The sequence below is a fragment of the Podarcis muralis genome, chromosome 15 (assembly GCF_964188315.1).
Source record: "Podarcis muralis chromosome 15, rPodMur119.hap1.1, whole genome shotgun sequence".
Classification (NCBI taxonomy): domain Eukaryota; kingdom Metazoa; phylum Chordata; class Lepidosauria; order Squamata; family Lacertidae; genus Podarcis; species Podarcis muralis.
Genome location: NC_135669.1, coordinates 31,134,587 through 31,154,819, shown reverse-complemented (window position 1 = coordinate 31,154,819; position 20,233 = coordinate 31,134,587). Strand labels below are relative to the sequence as shown.

The 20,233-nt window shown below is 46.4% G+C and overlaps 1 protein-coding gene across 1 annotated transcript in view; it reads right to left on the bottom strand.

Moving 5' to 3' along the window:
- Nucleotides 1-20,233, bottom strand: part of TMEM132E (transmembrane protein 132E) — a 120,788-nt gene that overhangs the window by 18,692 nt on the left and 81,863 nt on the right. Inside the window, exons 2-3 of the mRNA XM_028707440.2 lie at nt 13,982-14,882; nt 9,599-9,739 (exon numbers count right to left, since the gene is read on the bottom strand). Of these exons, the coding sequence (XP_028563273.2) occupies nt 9,599-9,739; nt 13,982-14,882 (1,042 nt within the window). The remainder of the gene's footprint in view (nt 1-9,598; nt 9,740-13,981; nt 14,883-20,233) is intronic.

Sequence of the window (20,233 nt, the reverse complement as noted above, 5' to 3'; positions counted from 1 at the left end):
GGCTGTATTATTTTTGTAATGCTCCGCTCTCCGTGCATTTTTCAACCTTCCCTTAATGGCAGAGCACGGTCTTGTGGGTGTTCAATTTGAAGCCCCTCCTCACCGCACGGCAGGGACCTCCTTGCCCCCTGCATAGGTGGGCTTTACCTTGAGGAGAGGAGAGGAACCGGGAGGTCAAAGGAGCTACACAGATCTGACTCACTGTATCCTGGCCCACACTGCCAGGGTAGAATCATAGAAATGTAGAGTTAGAAGGGAATCCAAGAGTCCTCTAGACCAAACCCCTGCAATGCAGGAATCGCAGCTAGAGAATGCTTGGCAGAGGAACATCCAACCTCTGCTTAAGTACCTCCAATGAAGGAGAATCCACCATCTTCTAAGAAGAGCTTTCTGACAGTCAACAATGTTCAACAGTGGAATAGACTTCCTCGGGAGGTGGTGGACTTCCCTTCATTGGAGGTATTTAAGCAGAGGCTAGATGGCCATCTGTCATGGATCCTTTAGTACTTCCTGTATCACCTGGGAAGACAGGCAAACTAATGCCAGTGTACAGGAAGAAGCAAAGATCACCAGTGTCAAAGCAATGATTCTTCAACATCAACTTTGTTGGACTGGTCATGTTGTTCAGATACCTGATTATCGTCTTCCAAAGCAACTACTCTATTCCAAACTTAAAAATGGAAAGTGTAATGCTGGTGGTCGACAAGAGATTTAAAGACTCTCTCAAGGCAAATCTTTAAAAATGTAGGATAAACACCAACAACTGGGAAACACTGGCCTGTGAGTGCTCCAACTGGAGAACAGCTTTTACCAAAGGTGTCATGGGCTTTGAAGACGCTCAAACTCAGGACAAAAGGGAGAAATGTGCTAAGAGGAAGGAACGCTTGGCAAACCCTCACTGTGATCGACTCCCGTCCGGAAACCTATGTCCCCACTGTGGAAGGACTTGTGGATCCAGAATTGGCCTCCACAGTCACTTACAGAAGACAATCTTACTCAGCTATGAGTGATCACCGAAGAAGAAGAAGAAGAGGAAGAGGAAGAGGAAGAAGAAGAAGAGGAGGAAGAGGAGTACTTTCTGTGTCAACTTTTAATCACCTGCTGCCAGGACTATAAAAACAATTAAGAATACATCCTTCCACAATGATTAATTGACATCAGTTTTTAATTTTTTATGGTTTTATGTTTGTTGCAACCCGCTTTGACTGATTTTTTTAATATTACAGCACACCTGTATTTTTTTAAAGATAAATAAATATTTCTGTTACACCCATTTTACAGGTAAAGGCATCAAGGCCAGGAGGGAGCTCATCACACAATGACTCTGTGTCCAGTACTCTGTACATGGATGCTGGAAAAAAGAGCCAGTGGGCCAAGCATGTGGCCTGTAAGGTTGGCTTGCCAACTTGTTCTCCTGGAAAGATTCCTGTGCATTTAATAACTGCACGGTGAGCAGGAATGCAAACGAGGTAAACCCTCTCCCCTTGAGCATCTGTTACACAGGTGTTACAGGCATAAAGAGTCCTACTCGAGGATGGGGATGGGAAGGAGTTGGGTAGAAAGATCTTTATCTTCCCCTTGCTTCACCCCCACCTCCTTAATAATTTCCCTGAACTCAGGTGCATTCCCAAATCTGGAGACTCTGGCAGGGACGTGTTTCGGTGCCACCTCTGAAGCCACAAGCCTCAAGGAAGAGAGATCTCTGGGCTTCCGGATGAAAAAGAAGTCTGTCTGGTGGAGATAACCATATTCCCTGCTGGGGGTGAGCAATCGGCTCAGGATGGGGGACAAGAGTTATCAGTCGCAGCCAGAACATCTGGCCGATCAGAGGCTCTGCCAGGCTGTGGCGTCGTTGGAAGATCTCGAGGAAGGGAGCCAAAATCAAGGTGGAACAGGATGAAAGGAGGAAGGGTGGATTTGTGAGGGGCTTCAGAAAGCTGAGCAGAAGTTGAACGCAGCAATCAGACAAAGATAAAGGGGTAGCTGTGCAAAGGGTGAGATGAAGAATGAGGAAGAACCCATCTGACTGCAAATGTGGGTGCAGGGCATGGTCCAAAGATGTATGATGCAGCCACTTTGCTGAAGGAAAGCAGCTCTGAGTGACTCAGGTAGGGGAGAAACTGGATTCAGTTCACATGTATAGGCGAAACAACCTCATCTGCAGTTTCCGTAACAATATGCAAACTGAAACACAGAAACACCCTTCAGATGTACCCTTCCCAGCATGTTTCCGAGCACAATTCAAAGTGTTGGTGCTGACTTTTAAAGCCCTAAATGGCCTCAGCCCAGTATACCTGAAGGAGCATCTCCACCCCCATCTTTCAGCCCGGACACTGAGGTCCAGCGCCGAGGGCCTTCTGGCAGTTCCCTCACTGCGAGAAGTGAGGTTACAGGGAACCGGGCAGAGGGCCTTCTTGGCAGTGGCACCCACCCTGTGGAACGCCCTCCCATCAGATGTCAAGGAAATAAACAACTATCTGACATTTAGAAAACATCTGAAGGCGTCCTGTGTTTAGGGAAGTTCTTAATGTTTGATGGTTATTGTGCTTTTAATTCTGTTGGGAGCCACCCAGAGTGGCTGGGGAGGCCCAGCCAGATGGGCGGGGTATAAACAATAAATTATTATTATTATTATTATTATTATTACACGCCTCTCCTAATTTTGCAGCGCTATGCTCCAATCAAGGAATGTGAATGAGACCATTCTGAAATCAAGTGTGCATGTAAATGCTCATGTTAGTGAAAATAAATGTGCAAAAGATGCTTAGCAAAATGCATATGAGGCGAAATTGCATGCAAGGATGAGTGTATCAGGAGAACTTTGCACTAAAATGCTGGAGAGTTTTCATGAGGACTTAAAAAAGGAAAAAAGCATACTGAACTCTGGAAAAATGAGAAGCTGAAATTTCATCCATCCCTAACTGAGTCTGCTCAGTTTGTGCATGGGAGACCACTTGGGAACTATTCAGACTCCTGCTTCCTTGAGTTATACCGGGACAGAAATGCAGGATCGAAATGTAACAAATAAATAAGAGAAGTAGGAGAAGCCCAAAATAATATCAAAAAGCGCTGTATTAATATCATCATTATCTTCATCAATAATATTTATACACTTAATATGCAAAACTGCTAAGCGGTTTACATAAAACACATTAAGATAATTTTAAAAGGGGAAAGGAAAATGTGTACACAACATTTGGAACCCAAAACACAAAGAAATACATCAGTGAAAACAGAGAGGCCATCCACAGAACATTCAGTTACGTATCAATAAATAATCAAACAGAATAATGGGATGGATCTCATGCAGCCCTCTAGAGCTTTAGATACAATGCCTTCTTGCAATCCCTACAACCATCATCTGAGGGAGGCGGGTATTATGATTATTTTCCCCATTTTGCAGACAGTGTAAGGAGCTAAGGCTGAGTGAAATAGGCTTGTCGGAGGCAAGAACTGAAGCAGGGCTGCTATCAGGCCTGGGCAGCAGTGCCAACACTTCATAATAATGAAGGACATTATTATTATTATTATTATTATTATTATTATTATTATTATTCTAATCACAATTCCAAAGTACTGTTGTAGCTATCTTTTAAATGATCTCCAATCAAATAGCATTCAAACAACTTCACAGAAGAGCACAAACATCAAGAGACCAAATCTACCAAACCATTTAATCATCTGTTTTGCCTGGCTGGTAAATCCCAACCTTAATTCTGATGTGATTTCACCTTTTCTACCAGCCAAATAATAGGAACAGGGAAGGGGGAGCTTGAACAGATTAATTAATCTTTCTTTTTTCCTCTTTCCCCCTTTTGGGATGTTTTTCTTACTTTCCCCTTCTTCCTTGAGTTTCAGGCAAGAGTTAAGCAACTTGAGAGTTTACGTTCAAAATTAATTTTGCCGATAGAATTGACGCACAAAAACCATGTACATGCCAATCTGATGCCTGATAAACAAATAAGTAAACAAATAAGCAAGTCACCAACTTGAGGATTAGGCAAATTCGTGGAGGAAAGGGATCTTGATGGTTACCATCCCTGATGGCTATTATTTGCCTCCCTGGTCAGAGGCAGCAATGCTTCTGAATTCCAGTTGCTGGAAACCACAGGAGGTGAGTGTGTTCTTGTTGGTGGCTATTTTGTGGGAGGGAGTTCCATGGTTTAACTATGCGCTGTGTGAATAAATACTTCCATTTGTCCTTAATCTGCCACATTGCATCTGGCAGTGGAGGCAGAACACAACCATTGTGGCTAGAAGCTGTTGGTACCCTCCTTATCCTCCATGAATTTGCCTCATCCAAATGAGCAGCTCTCACCATAATCATGTGGGAGCGAGTTCCACGGTTTAATTCTGCAGAATCGCGTGAAGAAGGGCTTTCTATGCCCTGCCTTTATAAACCAAGAACCCCACCCACCCAGGCGAGGCCTTCTAACTCCCGAAATGATTGGTTTGCCGAGCAGGTAAACACCTTTCCTCCCTGCTCGGGAAAGTCTTTTGATTTCTGTACATTCTCGTCTCCAGCTTTCTTTCATGTTTCCTCTTGGATTGTAAGCCTGCAGGCAGAGTCCTTTGTCTGCCTCACCTACTTTGTACAGTAGTGAGTGGTTTTAGGTGCCGGATGAATAATGAACGAGAGCCCTGCAGCCAAAAAGACCTTACAAAGGGTGAGTTCGGGTCGCCAGTTACCATTCAGGTCGGTGGATATCAGTTGCCGGAAACCACAGGAGGGGAAACGGCTCTTGTGCTTGAATTCTGCTTTCTGCCACTGTTCAGCCCCTTTGAGAACAGGATGCTCAACTAGACAGGTCTTCCTCAGGTGTCCATCAATCTTGCTCCAGCCCCCCTCTGCTCCTAACTTCCTTACCTCTTCCTAGGCCTTTCTGCCTCTTCCCAAAAAGTTACTCCTGGCCCCCATAGGAAGTTGCCTTACGCCAAGGCAGACCTTTGCTACCTCTAGCTCAGGACTGCCAACACTGACTGGCAACATCTCTCCAGGCTTTTAGGCAAGGGATATTCCCTGTCCTACCTGGAGACTGGACTTGGGACCCTTGCAAAGCAAAATTCCTACCATTGACCGACAACCCTTCTCTCCTAACAGAAGAAGCCGTCCACGACCCTTGGTCCATTTAGCCCAGCATCGCCTGCACTGACTGGCAGCAGCCGTTCTCCAGGGTTTTGTATGAGGAACGTTCCCTGTCCTATCTGGAGACTGAACAGAGATCTTGCTCTGCCACTGAGCTATGAGCCTCCTTTTCTTTTTAGGATTATAGACCTTATGGTTCTGAATAAAGAATTACTTTGGAATAAAATGCTCTGGGATAGCTCAGTTGATAGAGCATGAGGCCCTTAATCTCTGGGTTGTGGGTTTAAGCTCCACATTGGGTGGAAAGATTCCTGCATTTGCATGGAGGTGGGCTAGATGACTCTTCTGGTCCCTTCCAACTCTACAGTTCTATGAGAAGAAGCTGCCTTGTGCAACTGGTACCTCTAGCTCAATATTGTCTCCACTAACTAAGTCTGATTTCAAACAGGGCTCTTTCCCAGTATACCTGAAGAAGCTTCTCCACCCCCATCATTCTGCCTGGATGCTGAGGTCCAGCGCTGAGGGCCTTCTGGCGGTTACCTCATTGCGAGAAGCAAAGCTACAGGGAACTAGGCAGAGGGCCTTCTCGGTAGTGGCGCCCGCCCTGTGGAACACCCTCTCATAAGATGTCAAAGAGATAAACAACTACAGTACCTGACATTCAGAAGACATCTGAAGGCAGCCGTATTCAGGGAAGTTTTTAATGTGTGACATTTTAATGTATTTTTAATCTTTGTTGGAAGCTGCCCAGAGTGGCTGGAGAAACCCAGCCAGATGGGCGGGGTACAAATAAATTATTATTATTATTATTATTATTATTATTATTATTATTATTATTATTATTATTCCCACCAGGTCTAACTGCAGATACCAGCGACTGAACCCAGGACTTTCTGCAAGAAAAAGCAGGTGCTCTCCCACTGAGCCATGAATGCACTTGATGAAAACAGGAAGATGCCTTCTACTGAGTCAGAAGACTGGTTCATCTAGCTCAGAATACTCAACAGTGGCTGAGAATGGCTCTCCAAACAAAGGTTTCAGGCAGGGGTGCCTCCTAGCTCTTGCCAAAGATCCTGGGGGAAGGACCTGGTACATGTGTAAGGTGGTTATGGCGTTTGCCCATTCTTTGGGGATACGTTTGTATTGAGGGAGAGAAAGGGTTAATAGGTTGACCAATAAGAAAGCCCGGGGGCGGAGCCTACCTGATTTTGAGTCTCAGCCCAGAGGTTTTGACAGTTAGTTCAGTTGGTTCTTTTTTTTGGGGGGGGGGGAGAGATAGAGGAGTCAGAGTGAGTTAGAGACAGGGACAAGACTGAGAGGGAATAGAGTGACAGTGTTTCGAATATATTTTTAAACTTTTTTGTGTTTGAAATAAACTTTAATCTTCATTGTTAACTCTACCTGAATCAATACTTCACCAGGGAATCCTGGGGGTTTTTCCACAAAATTGGTGGCAGCGGAAGAATAAAGTAGTGGTGTACAGGTCAATAGTATGTGAAACGACCGGGGGCTCTGTACGAACGCCACAGTGGTAAATCCGAAGTTGCCCATGACCTCCATTCTAGGCTGGCTCGGCCATGTCCACAGATTGGAAGAGGGCAGGATCCCCAAAGAATAATAAATAACTAATAATAAATTTTGATTTATACCCCGCCCTTCCCGGTTTAAAAACTGGGCTCAGGGCGGCTAACAACAAATTTAAAACACTTTAAAACACTTAATTATAAAAGCAGCATAAAACATGGTGTAAAAACATGAATAACAATAAAAATCAAAAATCAAAAAAACAATCAGATAACCCCCAGGGCTAGCTGGCTGAATTGGTCCTACTTGGGCCAGTGAGGAGGCCAGGGGAAAATTTGCTGTGCGGTCCCAGAGCGGGTGATCTTCATAAAAATGGGGAGAGGAAGGGAAGAGAAGGGAAATAAAAGATCATGGTGAATTCAAATTAAAGGCCAGGCAGAATAGGTCTGTTTTACAGGCCCGATAGCAGGAGGTTAAATCCTGAAGGGCCCTAGTCTCATGGGACAGAGTATTCCACCAGGACGGAGGACGTGCTTTATGGAGGAACTGGCTTCAGGCACCAGGACTGCTGGCAGACCAAGTCTGCATTACAAAGATGTCTGCAAACATGGCATGAAGGCTGGAAACATCAATCCACGCCATGTGGGAATCCCTTGCAGACAACTGCAGTGCCTTGAGACAGGCAGTCAGGTCGTGCATTTACAGCAGTGACCAGAGGAGGAGCGCAGAGAGAAGGAACGCCGTGGTGCATCTGCAGCAGCACAAGCAGACACTTTGGTCTGCCCCAGCTGCAACAAAACATGTCTCTCCCATGTCGGTCTCTACAGACACAGCAGGCGCTGCAACCGCCCAGCGGTTTGACTTCATCCCCTAAGGCGCACTCCTCCATTGTCTCCCGAGACTGACAGATGCCAACCCATGGAGCGGTTGACAATGATGGGGCTGAAAGCATTTCTTGGGGAGTGGAAACTGGCTCCCCGCCCCCCGCCTGAGATAAAGGGCAAGATACAAGTTCTGCAAATAAATGCTAGCTAACATCTTTCCAGGTTCAGGCAAGCCTCCGCAGAAATGTAATTTTAAAAACAACTACCACCAGTCTGCAAGACTCCAAAGAGGCGCAGCTGTAAACAATCAGAGATTAAAAGAACAAAGACAGAATGAATCCATTCTAAGAAAATCTCATTAACATTAATCACTAGCATACAGACCAGTTCACAGGAGTTCATCCACACTAAACCATTATGCCTGTATCTTAAACCACTTTTTAATTACTGCTGGATACGACAAGTTTATTTAAAACGTTGCGAAACTGTAGCTCACAGAATCATAGAAGCATAGAGCTGGAAGGGACCCTGAGGGTCATCTGGTCCAACCCCCGGCAATGAAGGAATCTCAGCTAAAGCATCCATGACAGACACCCATCCAACCTCCGCTTAAAAACCTCCAAGGAAGGAGAGTCCACAACCTCCAGAGGGAGACCGGTCCATTGTGAAACAGAATCTCCTTTCTGGTTATTTGATGCCATTGGTCCTCCAGAGCAAGTGAAAACAAGCTTGCTCCAACTTCCATGTGGCAGCCCTTTAGATACCAGAAGATGGCTCTCCTATCTCCTCTCAGTCTCTTCTTTTCCAGGCTAAACATACCCAACTCCCTCAACTGTCCCAAATAAATCCTGCCAATTTATCAATCTCCACGTCCCTTCTCAACATTTCATTCGGTATACATGTTTTTAAAACCACTGATTTTATCTATAGTCACTTGATTGCATTATGTCTGCTGTTTTGAAAGTGCTTTTGCTGCAGTTTTGAATGAATGCTTTTATGTAAACTGCTTAGAGGTTTTTTCTTTTTCTTTTTAATTAAGCAGAATATAAATCTTGCTAAATACAATAAGGACACAAGCACAAACCACTTAGGAACAGGAGAAGAAAAGGTTTAAATCAATTCAACAAGAATACAGGGCAATCAACTATACAGTACGACTGCACCTTACATGGGGGTTCAGATACATGAGTTCTGTGCATACATGAAAGTCAGGTACACCCAAATCTTTAGAACTGCCCCACATCTAGAAGGTAAAGAGGAGAGAAAGTTTCCCCAATGCTCGTAGAAACAAGGCAGAGAGCTTAAAAGTTCTTTTTGCACTGGGAAACCCCAAATGGACACTGAGCAAAAAGGTATTTTAAGCTCTTCGCCTTGCTTGGATTGAACCTGTGCTACCTAAAGACCCCAAAAAAAACCCTGTTTATGTATGCTACAACTGCAGCCAGAATAATTCATGCTCAGAGATGGAAAGAAGACCCTGTCCCAAACAAGAAGGAGTGGCAGATTAAATTAATGGACTATGCCAAAATGGCAAAACTTACTGGAACAATAAGAAACCAAGAAGAAAGAAACTTTATTAAAGGACAGGGGAAATTCGTGGAATATCTGAAAAGTTTTGTATAATAAGTTCATTAGCAGCATTGACCTAAAACAAGCAGCTAAATGTAATGTTAAAGAAAAATTAGGGAGTAATTAATAATTGGAATAAGGTGGGAAATGCAGTGTTAAGAATAAAAAATATAAGAAACTGCAAAAGGGGTGGGGGGTGGGGAGTCAAAATATATATGTTTACTGGGAAATCATTGGATTTGTATGTTTGTAAAAAAAATGTAAAACTGAAAAATAAAATTCATTTATGACCGCAAAACAAACAAACAAACAAACACACATGCGCAATAGTACTGTGCAATAAGACAGTTTCCTGCAATCTAGTCATCAATCTGCACCTCCCCGCAAAAAAATCTGCTGAAAAGGAAAGTCTTCAGCTGGTATCCAACGCTAACCAAGCTTGGTGCCAGTAAGTGGGACAGTCTATCTGACAAGCACACGGTGGCCTCACGAGGACATCACGTGAAACACAGCCATTGTGTCTAGTAACCGCTGCATTAAAAAATGTAAAAGCGCATGGACAATACTGGCCAAAAATCTCAGAAGCGCATCCTACCTGGGTTGAGCACCGCCGATCCAGGCCACGTCGACGGTTGAGGTGGAGTGTTTGCTGCCAGTCTGGAACTCCGAATTCACAAGCCACTTGGGGTGCCTGGATCTGGTCGTGAGGAGATTCACCCCTTTCTTGGCCTTCACTCTGCCAAGCAGGAAGAGACAGAGGAGAGCAACACCCGTTTCTGAAGGACCCTCAAGTTTGGCTCCCACCCCTCCTCCTCATGCGCCCTCGGGCAAGTCGCTTAAACCTTCTCAAATTTGTTTGAATGAACTGAAATGGTAAGCTTGGCCTTTACTGGAGGGGGGCAGCCATAATGGTGGGTTAGAATCAGAATGGTGAAGTCGGAAGGGATCCCCAGAGGTCCTCTATCCCAACCCCCTTGGCAGTGCGGCAATCACAGCTAAAGAATCCCTGACAGATGGCCACCCAACCTCTCTTTTAAAAAATACATCCAAGGAGAGCCCACTACTTTCTGAAATAGCCATTCCACAGTCAAACAGCTCTCACCCTCAGAAAGTTCTTCCTAATCTTTAATCTCCTTTCTTGCCCTTTGAATCGCCATTTGAGTCCTACCCTCTGGAGCAGCAGAAGCCAAGCAACTGGTATTCATAAGCATTACTGCCTCCAACCATGGAGGCAGAGAATGGTGACCAGGCATAGCAGCCATGGATTGCCTTATCTTCCATGAATCTGTCCAATTCTTCTTCTTTTTTAAATAGTTTTTATCAAAGTTTTTGTGTTACAAACCAACCAACCAAACAAACAAACAAACAAACAGGGGAAAGGGTGTCTATCATCTCCACTTTCAATTCACAGTCTTTTTCATCTTTTTCACATTTCTCAAAGTGAAAGACACTTTTGTCGTAGACATCTTGCAGTTGGGGGGAAAGAAAGGGAGGAAGAATGTTGTTCTTTCGGCCCTGTTTTTGCATAGTGTTAGTGCAGGGGTTTTTGTGTCAGCATCACTTGGGCAGGTCCATTGCTTATATATATATTTGTTTATCGTTATTGACATTGCAAGAGATCAGGGGGCCCACAGCTTTGTTGGCTGCATTCAGTTGACTGCAGTGGGGCATGTTTGTTTTATATTGGGGTCAGAGCAGGCAGGTTAGCCATATTGTGTCCAATCCTCTTTTGAAGTCATTTGAGTTGGGAGACCAACACTGCATCCTGTGGCAGTGAGTTCCATAGTTTCATTATGCTTCACATGGATTTCATTTCACCTGTCTCTCATCTTTTTCCCTTGCAGAACTTAGCAGGGTGGGGAGGATAGGGGCAAAGTGAGAATGAGTTGACTCTGCTTCCTAATGGCTCCAGCTCCCATTACAGTGGTACCTCGGGTTACAGACGCTTCAGGTTACAGACGCTTCAGGTTACAGACTCCGCTAACCTAGAAATAGTACCTCAGGTTAAGAACTTTACTTCAGGATGAGAACAGAAATTGCGTGGCGGCAGCGCAGCAGCAGCGGGAGGCCCCATTAGCTAAAGTGGTACCTCAGGCTAAGAACAGTTTCAGGTTAAGAACGGACCTCCAGAACAAATTAAGTTCTTAACCCGAGGTACCACTGTATTGTTTGGGCTACCTGCCTTCTCTCCACCAGCCCCAAAGAGTACCAGCAACCACTGGCTGGAATGTAGCCTACTGTACAGTAAAAGTGAAAATGAACAGTCTCCTTTGGGAGGTTTTCAAGCAGAGCTTGGATGGCCATCTGTCATGGATGCTTTAGCTGAGATTCAGCAGGGGTTTGGACTAAATGACCCTTGAGTGGGTCCCTTCCAACTCTACAATTCTATGATATATTTTGCCACCCGCTTTTGGCCTCAGGCTCGGCCTACCAGCAGCATGTGGCTCTCAAGGAGTTGCTCACAAGGGGTTGTTGCGCTTGACCTAACAAGGGTTTCCCTTCCATGTTCCAGTTGCTGCTGCAATGCTAGCTTTCTGCCAATTCTAGAAGCTCATATTGTCTTGTTTTTTATTTGTGAGGCAAGTCGAACTTTCATCTTCAGGGTGGGTGGGGGGAATAAATAAATAACAGATGGACTGAATAGTTGGAAAGAAAGGCAGAGGGCCCAACAGGGGCTCTGGATCCCTGGGAGCTGGAAAACCTTGCTGCTCGATTTTGGATCCCAGGGAAAACATCCAACTCTGCAATGAGAACAATGATGAATAAATAATACAACCTATTTGCATCTACTGGGACGCGGGTGGCGCTGTGGGTTAAAGCCTCAGTGCCTAGGGCTTGCCGATCGAAAGGTCGGCGGTTCGAATCCCTGCGGCGGGGTGCGCTCCCGTTGCTCGGTCCCAGCGCCTGCCAACCTAGCAGTTCGAAAGCACCCCCGGGTGCAAGTAGATAAATAGGGACCGCTTACTAGTGGGAAGGTAAACGGCGTTCCGTGTGCGGCTCTGGCTCGCCAGAGCAGCGATGTCACGCTGGCCACGTGACCCGGAAGTGTCTGCGGACAGCGCTGGCCCCCGGCCTCTTGAGTGAGATGGGCGCACAACCCTAGAGTCTGTCAAGACTGGCCCGTATGGGCAGGGGTACCTTTACCTTTACCTTTTATTTGCATCTATTTGCAATGCAGGTTGCTTTTTAGCGCAGGTCATGCGCCGAGTGAATGATGCCGTTTCGCAAAAAGTCAAGAACCTTCCAGCTCCATAGTTCTACAATTCTGTGATTCGTGGGAGGTTTTCAAAACATCTGTAAGGGATTCTTTATCTCTGATTCTTGCATTGCAGGGGGGTTAGTCTAGATGACCCTAGGTGTCCTTTCCAACTCTACAATTCTATGAATGTTTGACAGCTTGGATAGCTCCCTGAGCCAACGAGCAAAAAAACCAGAAGTGATGTGAACAGTTGATCCGAGGAGATGATGCAAAATGAAATAAATTATGCAAATGTCCCCCACTTTGCCTAATTGACATAAGGCGCCGAAATCAGCTGTTCCTGGCGCCGAACACAGATTTCCAGGGTGTGTAGAACATGGCTGCTTTCTAACACCATGAATAAATCCATGAATATTGAGAAGGTCTCACTGAAAGGAGAATCCAGAAGGATCGTTGCTGGGTCTCCAGATACAAACAAGACACGGAGGTGGATTTTAAACTCACAGCTCAAGGGTGATAAGGAAAAAATCAAGTCTCCAGGCAACTACGTTAGAAAGCTGCCTTACGTGGAGACAGACCAGAGCTCCAGGGTAGGTCATCTCCAGGCAAGGCTCTGGCAGAGACTCACTCCTAAAACCCTGGCAACCTGCTGCCATTCAGTGCTGACAATATTGAGATAGGTGGACCAATGGCCAGATTCAGTATAGATATGTTCCTATTTAAATCAGTCTTTTTTTCCCCCGACCCATGAGGACTGCAATCTTGCTTTACTCTTGGGAGAAGGACAGCAGCTCAGGGGCAGAACATCTGACTTGCAAGCAAAAGGTCGCAGGTTCAATCCCCTAGGTTCTCCAAAGGCAGCGCTGAGAGAGACTCATGTGTGATGCCCGGGAAAGCCACTGGCAATCAGTGTAGACAAAGCTGTGCTGGATGGACCAATAGACTTGGCATGAAGAGGCTTGCTAATGCTATTCTAGGCTGCATCAGCAGAAGTATACTGTCCTGATCAAGGGAAGTAATAGGACCACTCTATTCTGCCTTGGTCAGACCACACTGGAATACTGTGTCCAGTTCTGGGTACCACAATTTAAGATGGATATTGACAAGCTGGAATGTGTGCAGAGGAGGGCAACCAAGTTGATCAAGGGTCTGGAAACTAAGCTTATGAGGAGTACTTGAAGGAACTGGGCATGTTTAGCCTGGAAAAGAGAAGACTGAGAGGAGATATGATAGCCATCTTCTAGTATCTAAAGGGCTGCCACATGGAAGTTGGAGCAAGCTTGTTTTCTCCTGCTCTGGAGGACAGGACTCGAACTAATGGCTTCCAATGACAAGAAAGGAGATTTGGTCTAAACACCAGGAAGAACTTTCTGACAGTCAAAGCTGTTTGACAGTGGAACGGTTTCCCTCTGGAGGTTGTGGACTCTCCTTCTTTGGAGGTTTTAAAGCAGAAGTTGGATGGCCACCTGTCATGGATGCTTTGGTTGAGATTCCTGCATTGCAGGGGGTTGGACTAGATGACCCGGGGTGCCTTCCAACTCTATGATTCTACGATTCCTGATTCAGTCCTTTATTCAGAACCATGAGGACTAGAACCTTGCTTTCAGAGACCTCCTTGGAAGCCAGCTTCCTGCGGATAAAGACATTTCCCTCTCCTTCCCTCATGCATTATTGCCAGTGAGTCCTAACCAAGCAACACACCCACCTTGAGAGCAACACTCGTGATTTGGTCTCTGCAGCAACCATCCTGTCTGACCCGCTGCCCAAGGCGCTGCTTACCTGAGGGTGAAGTGCTCGACCGTTGAGTTGTTCATCAGGTAGAGTACGATGCTCAGCACCTCCCCAGGCTTGAGAGGTTTCTCTGGCAGCTGAATGAAGACGTTGTCGTCTAGCCGCTGCTCCTGGAAGAATGGGGCGGGGGGCGGCTGCACCAGCCTCAGGCTGCCAATGCGGAGCAGTGGGTGCTGCGTGGGACCCTCTGCCCGCGCCCCTCCGCCCCCCCTTCGCCCAGCCCCCTCTCCTCCGCAGTCTCCTGCCCCGTCGGGCGCGTGGAGGGTGTAGTACAGCTCCACCTGCTGGGTGTCCCCGGAAAGGTCCATCCCCTCTGGCGCTTTCCTCCGCCCCAGGGGCACGGCCGAGGGTCCGAACCAGGCCTGAGGCAGCTCAGCCTGGGCCAGGCAGGAGGCCAGGACCCCCCGCAGGCGGCAGGAGGTGCGCAGCTCGCGGGCCTCACGAAAAGCGTGCAGCCTCACGCAGGGTAGCCGCTCGGTGGCGCCGAAGTCGTCCCAGTCCCTGCCGGCGACGTAGAAAAGAACCTGCGCCGTGGGCTGGGTGGCCGGCACCCGCGTTCGGACGATGAAGGCGCGCACCTTCCAGTTGACCGTCAGCCGCTCGGGGATCTCCAGGGTGCTGGAAGGCTGGAGGAGTTCTTTGGGCAAAGCCAGGCTGGCGCCAAAAGGCCCCAGGGAGACGTTCAGGACGGGCAACTCCTTGGTCTGGAAGACGACAAAGGGCTCCGAGCGCGTCAGGCTGGCGTTCCAACCTGGAGGCCGTGTCTCCCGCAGGAAGAAGGCCAGTCGGGTGTTGGACAGGCGGTAGCTCACTGGGAGAGTGGCAGGAGCCGAGGGAGGCTGGGAGGTCTCTGGGGGCTCCGAGCTGGTGGGGAGGACCTTGGCGTGAGCTGCAGAAAAGGAGAGAGAGAAAGAGGGAGTCAAAGGAGGTCAGGCCGGTCACCCTGCAGTGCACCTCCCAGACACTAGGGGGTGCCACAGCAGTAACATCAGCTTTCCTGGAAATAAAGTTGTCCACTTCATGAAAGCTATATCCCACTTGGTTGCAAAAACGAAAAACCTCAAAGCGGTTTGCAAAAATGATAAAGCAATATAATTACGTATCAATAAGAAGAACGGGCCACAATAATTCATGGCTTTCAAAAATTACTCCTGCGTTCTCTCCCCCACCCCCCATTATACTTTATTAAATGTTCATACGTTCCAATACATAGTAATTTTTTTCATCTGTTTTGCTGACTTCTCACCCCATTTTCCATTGTGTTTCTTATTTCTCCTCCCTTCTATTTCTTATACCACAACAACACATAGCTGTCAACGTTTCCCTTTTTTTAAAGGGAAATTCCCTTATTCCGAATAGGATTCCTCGCAAGAAAAGGGAAAAGTTGACAGCTATGCAACAACAATACAATAATCTCTAATTCCTTCTGTTGTTCATTGTTCAAATCCTGAATTCATCATACTATAGTATTTCTTTAAGTATTCCAAAAAGGCTTCCATTCTTCCACAAAACAATTGTCATGACTTTCTCTTATTTTGGCTGCCAACTGCCAATTCCACATAGTCCATCACCTTACTTATCCATTCTTCTTTGATAGGATCTACTTCTTCTTCCTTCCATTTTTGTGCATAGAGAATTCTAGCTGCTGTCACTACATACATAAACAGCTTAATTATCTTCTCTCTTTTTTTCTTTTGAACTTCTGTCCCTAAAACCCCTGAGAGAAAAGCTATCATTTCCCCAAATACCTTCACTTTCTTACAAGTCCAACACACATGAAAAAAAAATACTTCTGCATTCTCAGAAAGAACATTTGAAACAGGGGAGAGGACATCTCTGTGAAATCCTCTCAGGCAGAATGCAGGGATTCCCCTTGGCAGTTCCTTACTTTCGAAGGAAGCCAAGAGTTTTGCAAAAGTCCTTTCTTTATATTCAACATTTCCTCCAAGGAGCTTGAGGTGGTTCACACAGTTTTCTCCCTGTCCACATTTTATCCCCTCAACAACCCTGTGAGGTAGCTTAGGCCGAGAGACAGTGACTGGTCCCTGGTCACCCAAGGAGCCTTATGCCCAAGTAGGGATTTGATCCCACGTGTCCCACTTCCTAACATGGAACGCTAACCACTATACTACACTGCCTCTCTGTTTTAGGGGAAAGCAAGTGCAGAGGTGCATACTTTTTTGCAACCGGGGCTTAATATGAAATGCATGCGAAACTGGCATGGGAACTGAGATGCACTCTTACTGATCAGGAAAGGGATTTTGTGGTGGTGGGGAGTTCCACAAAGTGTCAACCCAGCTGACCAGACAGGTGCCCTCCATGCTAGGAAAGCGATTAAAGACAACGAAAAAAGAACAACGAAATAAGAGTGCATAGCCATTTCTTTTATCCTCCCTTTTTGTATTGTTGCCAGCTCTGGTTCACAGCCTTTGGAACCGGGTACCAAAATATTATGACTCGTTTCTACGGTATGCGTCCCTTCCAAATGCTTCTGCCTGGGGTTAAGACACACTGACACCACCCCCTCCTCACCCCCTTTTCTGACACAAGCAACACCCCCCCCCCTTTCCATCCCCATCTCCCTGACAGACATTTTGGCTGTGAACCATAAATACTTTGTGGAGGCATCTCTGCTCTGCCAAGAGCTGCTGATTGAAGGACACAATCTGCATGCAATTAAGTGGGTTAATGAAGGTGATTGCTTATTAATAACTCTGACTCCGTCTCGCAGCTCGGGAGATCAGAGGGCAGCTGGGACCCACCCACTCCCGGCTGCTGCTGCTCGGAGGTGCAATGCAGAGGTCCCGATGTGCTGGTCAAATGGCAGAACGCCTGACAGTCCAAAAAAAGACCTGACCTGTCCCACTGAAATACCATAAGCTGCAATTCAGGACATAACAAATAACAGTCGCTATGGTACTTGGGCAGGAATGGAGAACCGCAAGCCCAGCGGCAAGGGACCCCAACATTAAAGAACCATCGGGAGAGAGATACACCCACCCCCAATGCAGAACTGGCAAAATTAACAGCAAAATTAAGAGGATGTATCAATGAATGTTTTTTGGAACAACGCGTGCCTTTTTCGGACCACTTGAAGAAATATTATAGTACGATGACCTCGCGAGCAGGATTTGAGCTATGAGCAACAGAAGTAATTAGATTATAATATTGCGGTTGTGCTTTAATAGACAGGCGATAGAGCGAAGAAACAACTCCATGGGAAACGGGGTGGAAAGTTGACAAAAATGTCGAGACTTAATAAAATACAATTGAAAAGAAAAGGCATTGGGAGAGAGACATGGGCAACCCCGTTAATGTTAACGGCTGGAGTCATGTTTGGGACAAGAGTCCTTTCCGATCGTCCTCTGCAAGAACAAGGGGGGAAATGTGCCCCAAATAATGCACAGGTGGTAATCTGCATCCTTCTTTGGTTAATAAATTTCACAAAAGAAGATAAGAAGAGTCTGCTGAGTCCAGTCAATGGCCCATGCAGCCCAGCATCCTGTTCTCACAGTGGCCAACCAGATTCCCCTTATGGGGAGCCCACAAGCAGGATTCGAACGCAGGAGCGCTCTCCCCTCCTGTGGTTTCCAGCAACTGTAGAGGCACAGCACAGCTTCCATAAGCAGCCCTCTCAAACTCCATGCATTTGTCCAAGCCTCTTTTAAAGCCACCCAAGAGGGTGGCCATCACTGCCTCCTGTGGGAGGGAGTTCTGTAGGCTAACTCTGCACTGAGTGGAGAAAGACTTTTCTTTCTGTCTGTCCTGAATCTTCCAACATTCAGCTTCATTGGATGCCCATGAGTTTTATTGCTATGATTCAGATCCACAGAGATGGCTGTATGTGTACAGTATGAAGCCCTCCTCTATCCAGCCCTGCTGCTCAGTCACTGCCAGCTCAGAAGATGGCTCCCTCCCCCCTCGGCTATTCAGATAGGCTGCTTCTGAACATGGAGGTTCTACTTCGCTAGCAAAGCTAATAGTCATGGACACACTTTGGGCAGAGCCGCACAATACACTTAAAGCACGTTCAACACTCATAATTTAATGCACAGGACTTCCCCACAAAACTCCTGGCACCTGCGGTTTCCCCCTCAAAGAGAGATCACTCAGCTCACAAGATACACTATCCGTTTAAAAACTGTATTGGTTACTGGTTTCAAAAAAGTTCTGAGCACACCCCGCTAGTAAAATACAAAGAACAAATGGTTTGTGCATTGCCCTGGGAAACCTTTCAGTTGAAGAGCAGAATCATTATCCTCATCTTTTAATCTGATGATGGTAAAACTGTGCAAATTCAAGAGGACCCATTTTAATTCTGCAGGATCCAATTTTTACGTGGACCCCATGGAAAAAGCAAACTATTGTCGGGGTGTATCTTTGCTTTCTCTTTCTCTCTCTCTCTCTCTCTCTCTCTCTCTCTCGGAGGAGTGTGAGCTGGGGGAAGGCAGGGCAGGAGAAGCAACCTGTGTCAATCTCCCGAAATTCCAAATTTGTGCATGGACAGCCCCTCCCCAATAAAAAAATGGTGCCCCCTGCTGGCTCTCTTCTGCAGTTTTGGCACCCAGCAAAGACATGCTTAATTTTCTCAGGCCTTTTAATTCAATTTGCTCTGTTTTATCTTGGCTGGGATTGTATGGGGGTATTTTTTATGCTACTGCTATTGCTTTTTTATTGCTTCTTTTGTATGTTTTCAATTTGTTTTATTGTGCCCTGAAATTTTGTAAGCCATCCTGGGGATTTTATTGGACGGGGTATAAATCCCGAAAACAAAACAAGCAAACAAATGAATGAATGAATCATTTTCTGTTCTTTTCATTCTCCTGTTACGCCACGCAAGCCAACATCATACAGAAATCAGAGATCTGGCGAGACATCCCACCTATCGGCTTGCAATAGATGCCGCAACAATTAGGGTGTCACCCAAACCATGGTTGATGGACACAGATGAATTACATTCTTTGGGGAAAAGCAAGAGAAATGAATCATTTTTAATGCAATGCTGGTCTTGATCTCCCTCTGTGAACTTTTCAAATCAGCAGTCGCCAACGCAGCGCCCACGGGCAGTACCTTGTATGGTGCCTGCGAAAATCTCAATAAATATATATTCAAAAATCCAGGATGCATGAGGGTCTATTTACTCTTCCTTCTTGGTACACTAACCCCTATCCTCATTTAATTCCCACAACAACCCGATGAGGTAGGTTAAGCTGGCCCAAGGTCACTCAGTCAGCTTCTTCTGCCAAGTGAGGTTTGAAACCCTGGTCTCCCAGCTCCTAGTCCGACACTCTAACCACTGCACCAGGCTGCCTCACCCACCTACATTTCATTGGAGATGAGGATGGGACACCCAGCCACTTTCTGAACAGAGGACAAAGGCAAAGAGCTGCTTCTCCCTGTGAGGAAGCACAGCAGTGGCTGGTGCAAGTGTCTTTTCCCAATAAACTAGGGCATTCCCACACTACTTGGCGAGCCTCTCTCTTTTTATGCTCTTTTAGAAGAAGAAGCCATTTTGTATTACGCCCCACCTCAGGCAGCCATTTTGCATTATGCTCCACTCACACGGCAGCCATTTTGGAGGAAGTGGCGCCCACAGGCCCCAAAGCATTGGCAGCCACTGCTGCAAAGCAGATTTTCAACAATCTTTTCCCTCTACATACGAGAATGTTCAGGCAGCTCTTACTGCCTATCACCATCTTCACCAACCTAGTTCTGTCCAGAGGTTGTCGGGCTACAACTGCCGTCAGTCCTAGACCATGGCCAATTCTCAGGGATGAGGGGACCTTTAGTCCAACAGTGTCTGAAGGCCGCCACTAAAGTGGTGAATTATTATTAGTAGTAATAATATAATGCCCTTCATCCACAGATCTCAGGGCAGTATATCCGGCTACCGTATCTTTTCCAGGATTTCTGGTATCTCTTTGTAGGTTTTCTTAGTTGTCCATCGTCGGCTGTTATCTGTGGGATTCAGAGTTCCCTACTGTCTTTTTTTTTTTAAGAAGGTAACACATGACCCATTTTACTCCACATAAAACAACGACCGTGCACCCCAGTTTTGTGACACTCTGCACAGAGAGTTTGGGTGGGAAGAGCTGTCAGGTGGCCAAATTTTAAAATGTTCAAGTGGGAAAAGTCTGAGATACAGAGGTTTAAAGCCCAGCGGGGGTGTCTTTTCCAGCCTGAGGGCCACATTTGCTTTTGGAGAGCCTTCTGGGGGCCACGTGCTAGTAGTGGCCAGGG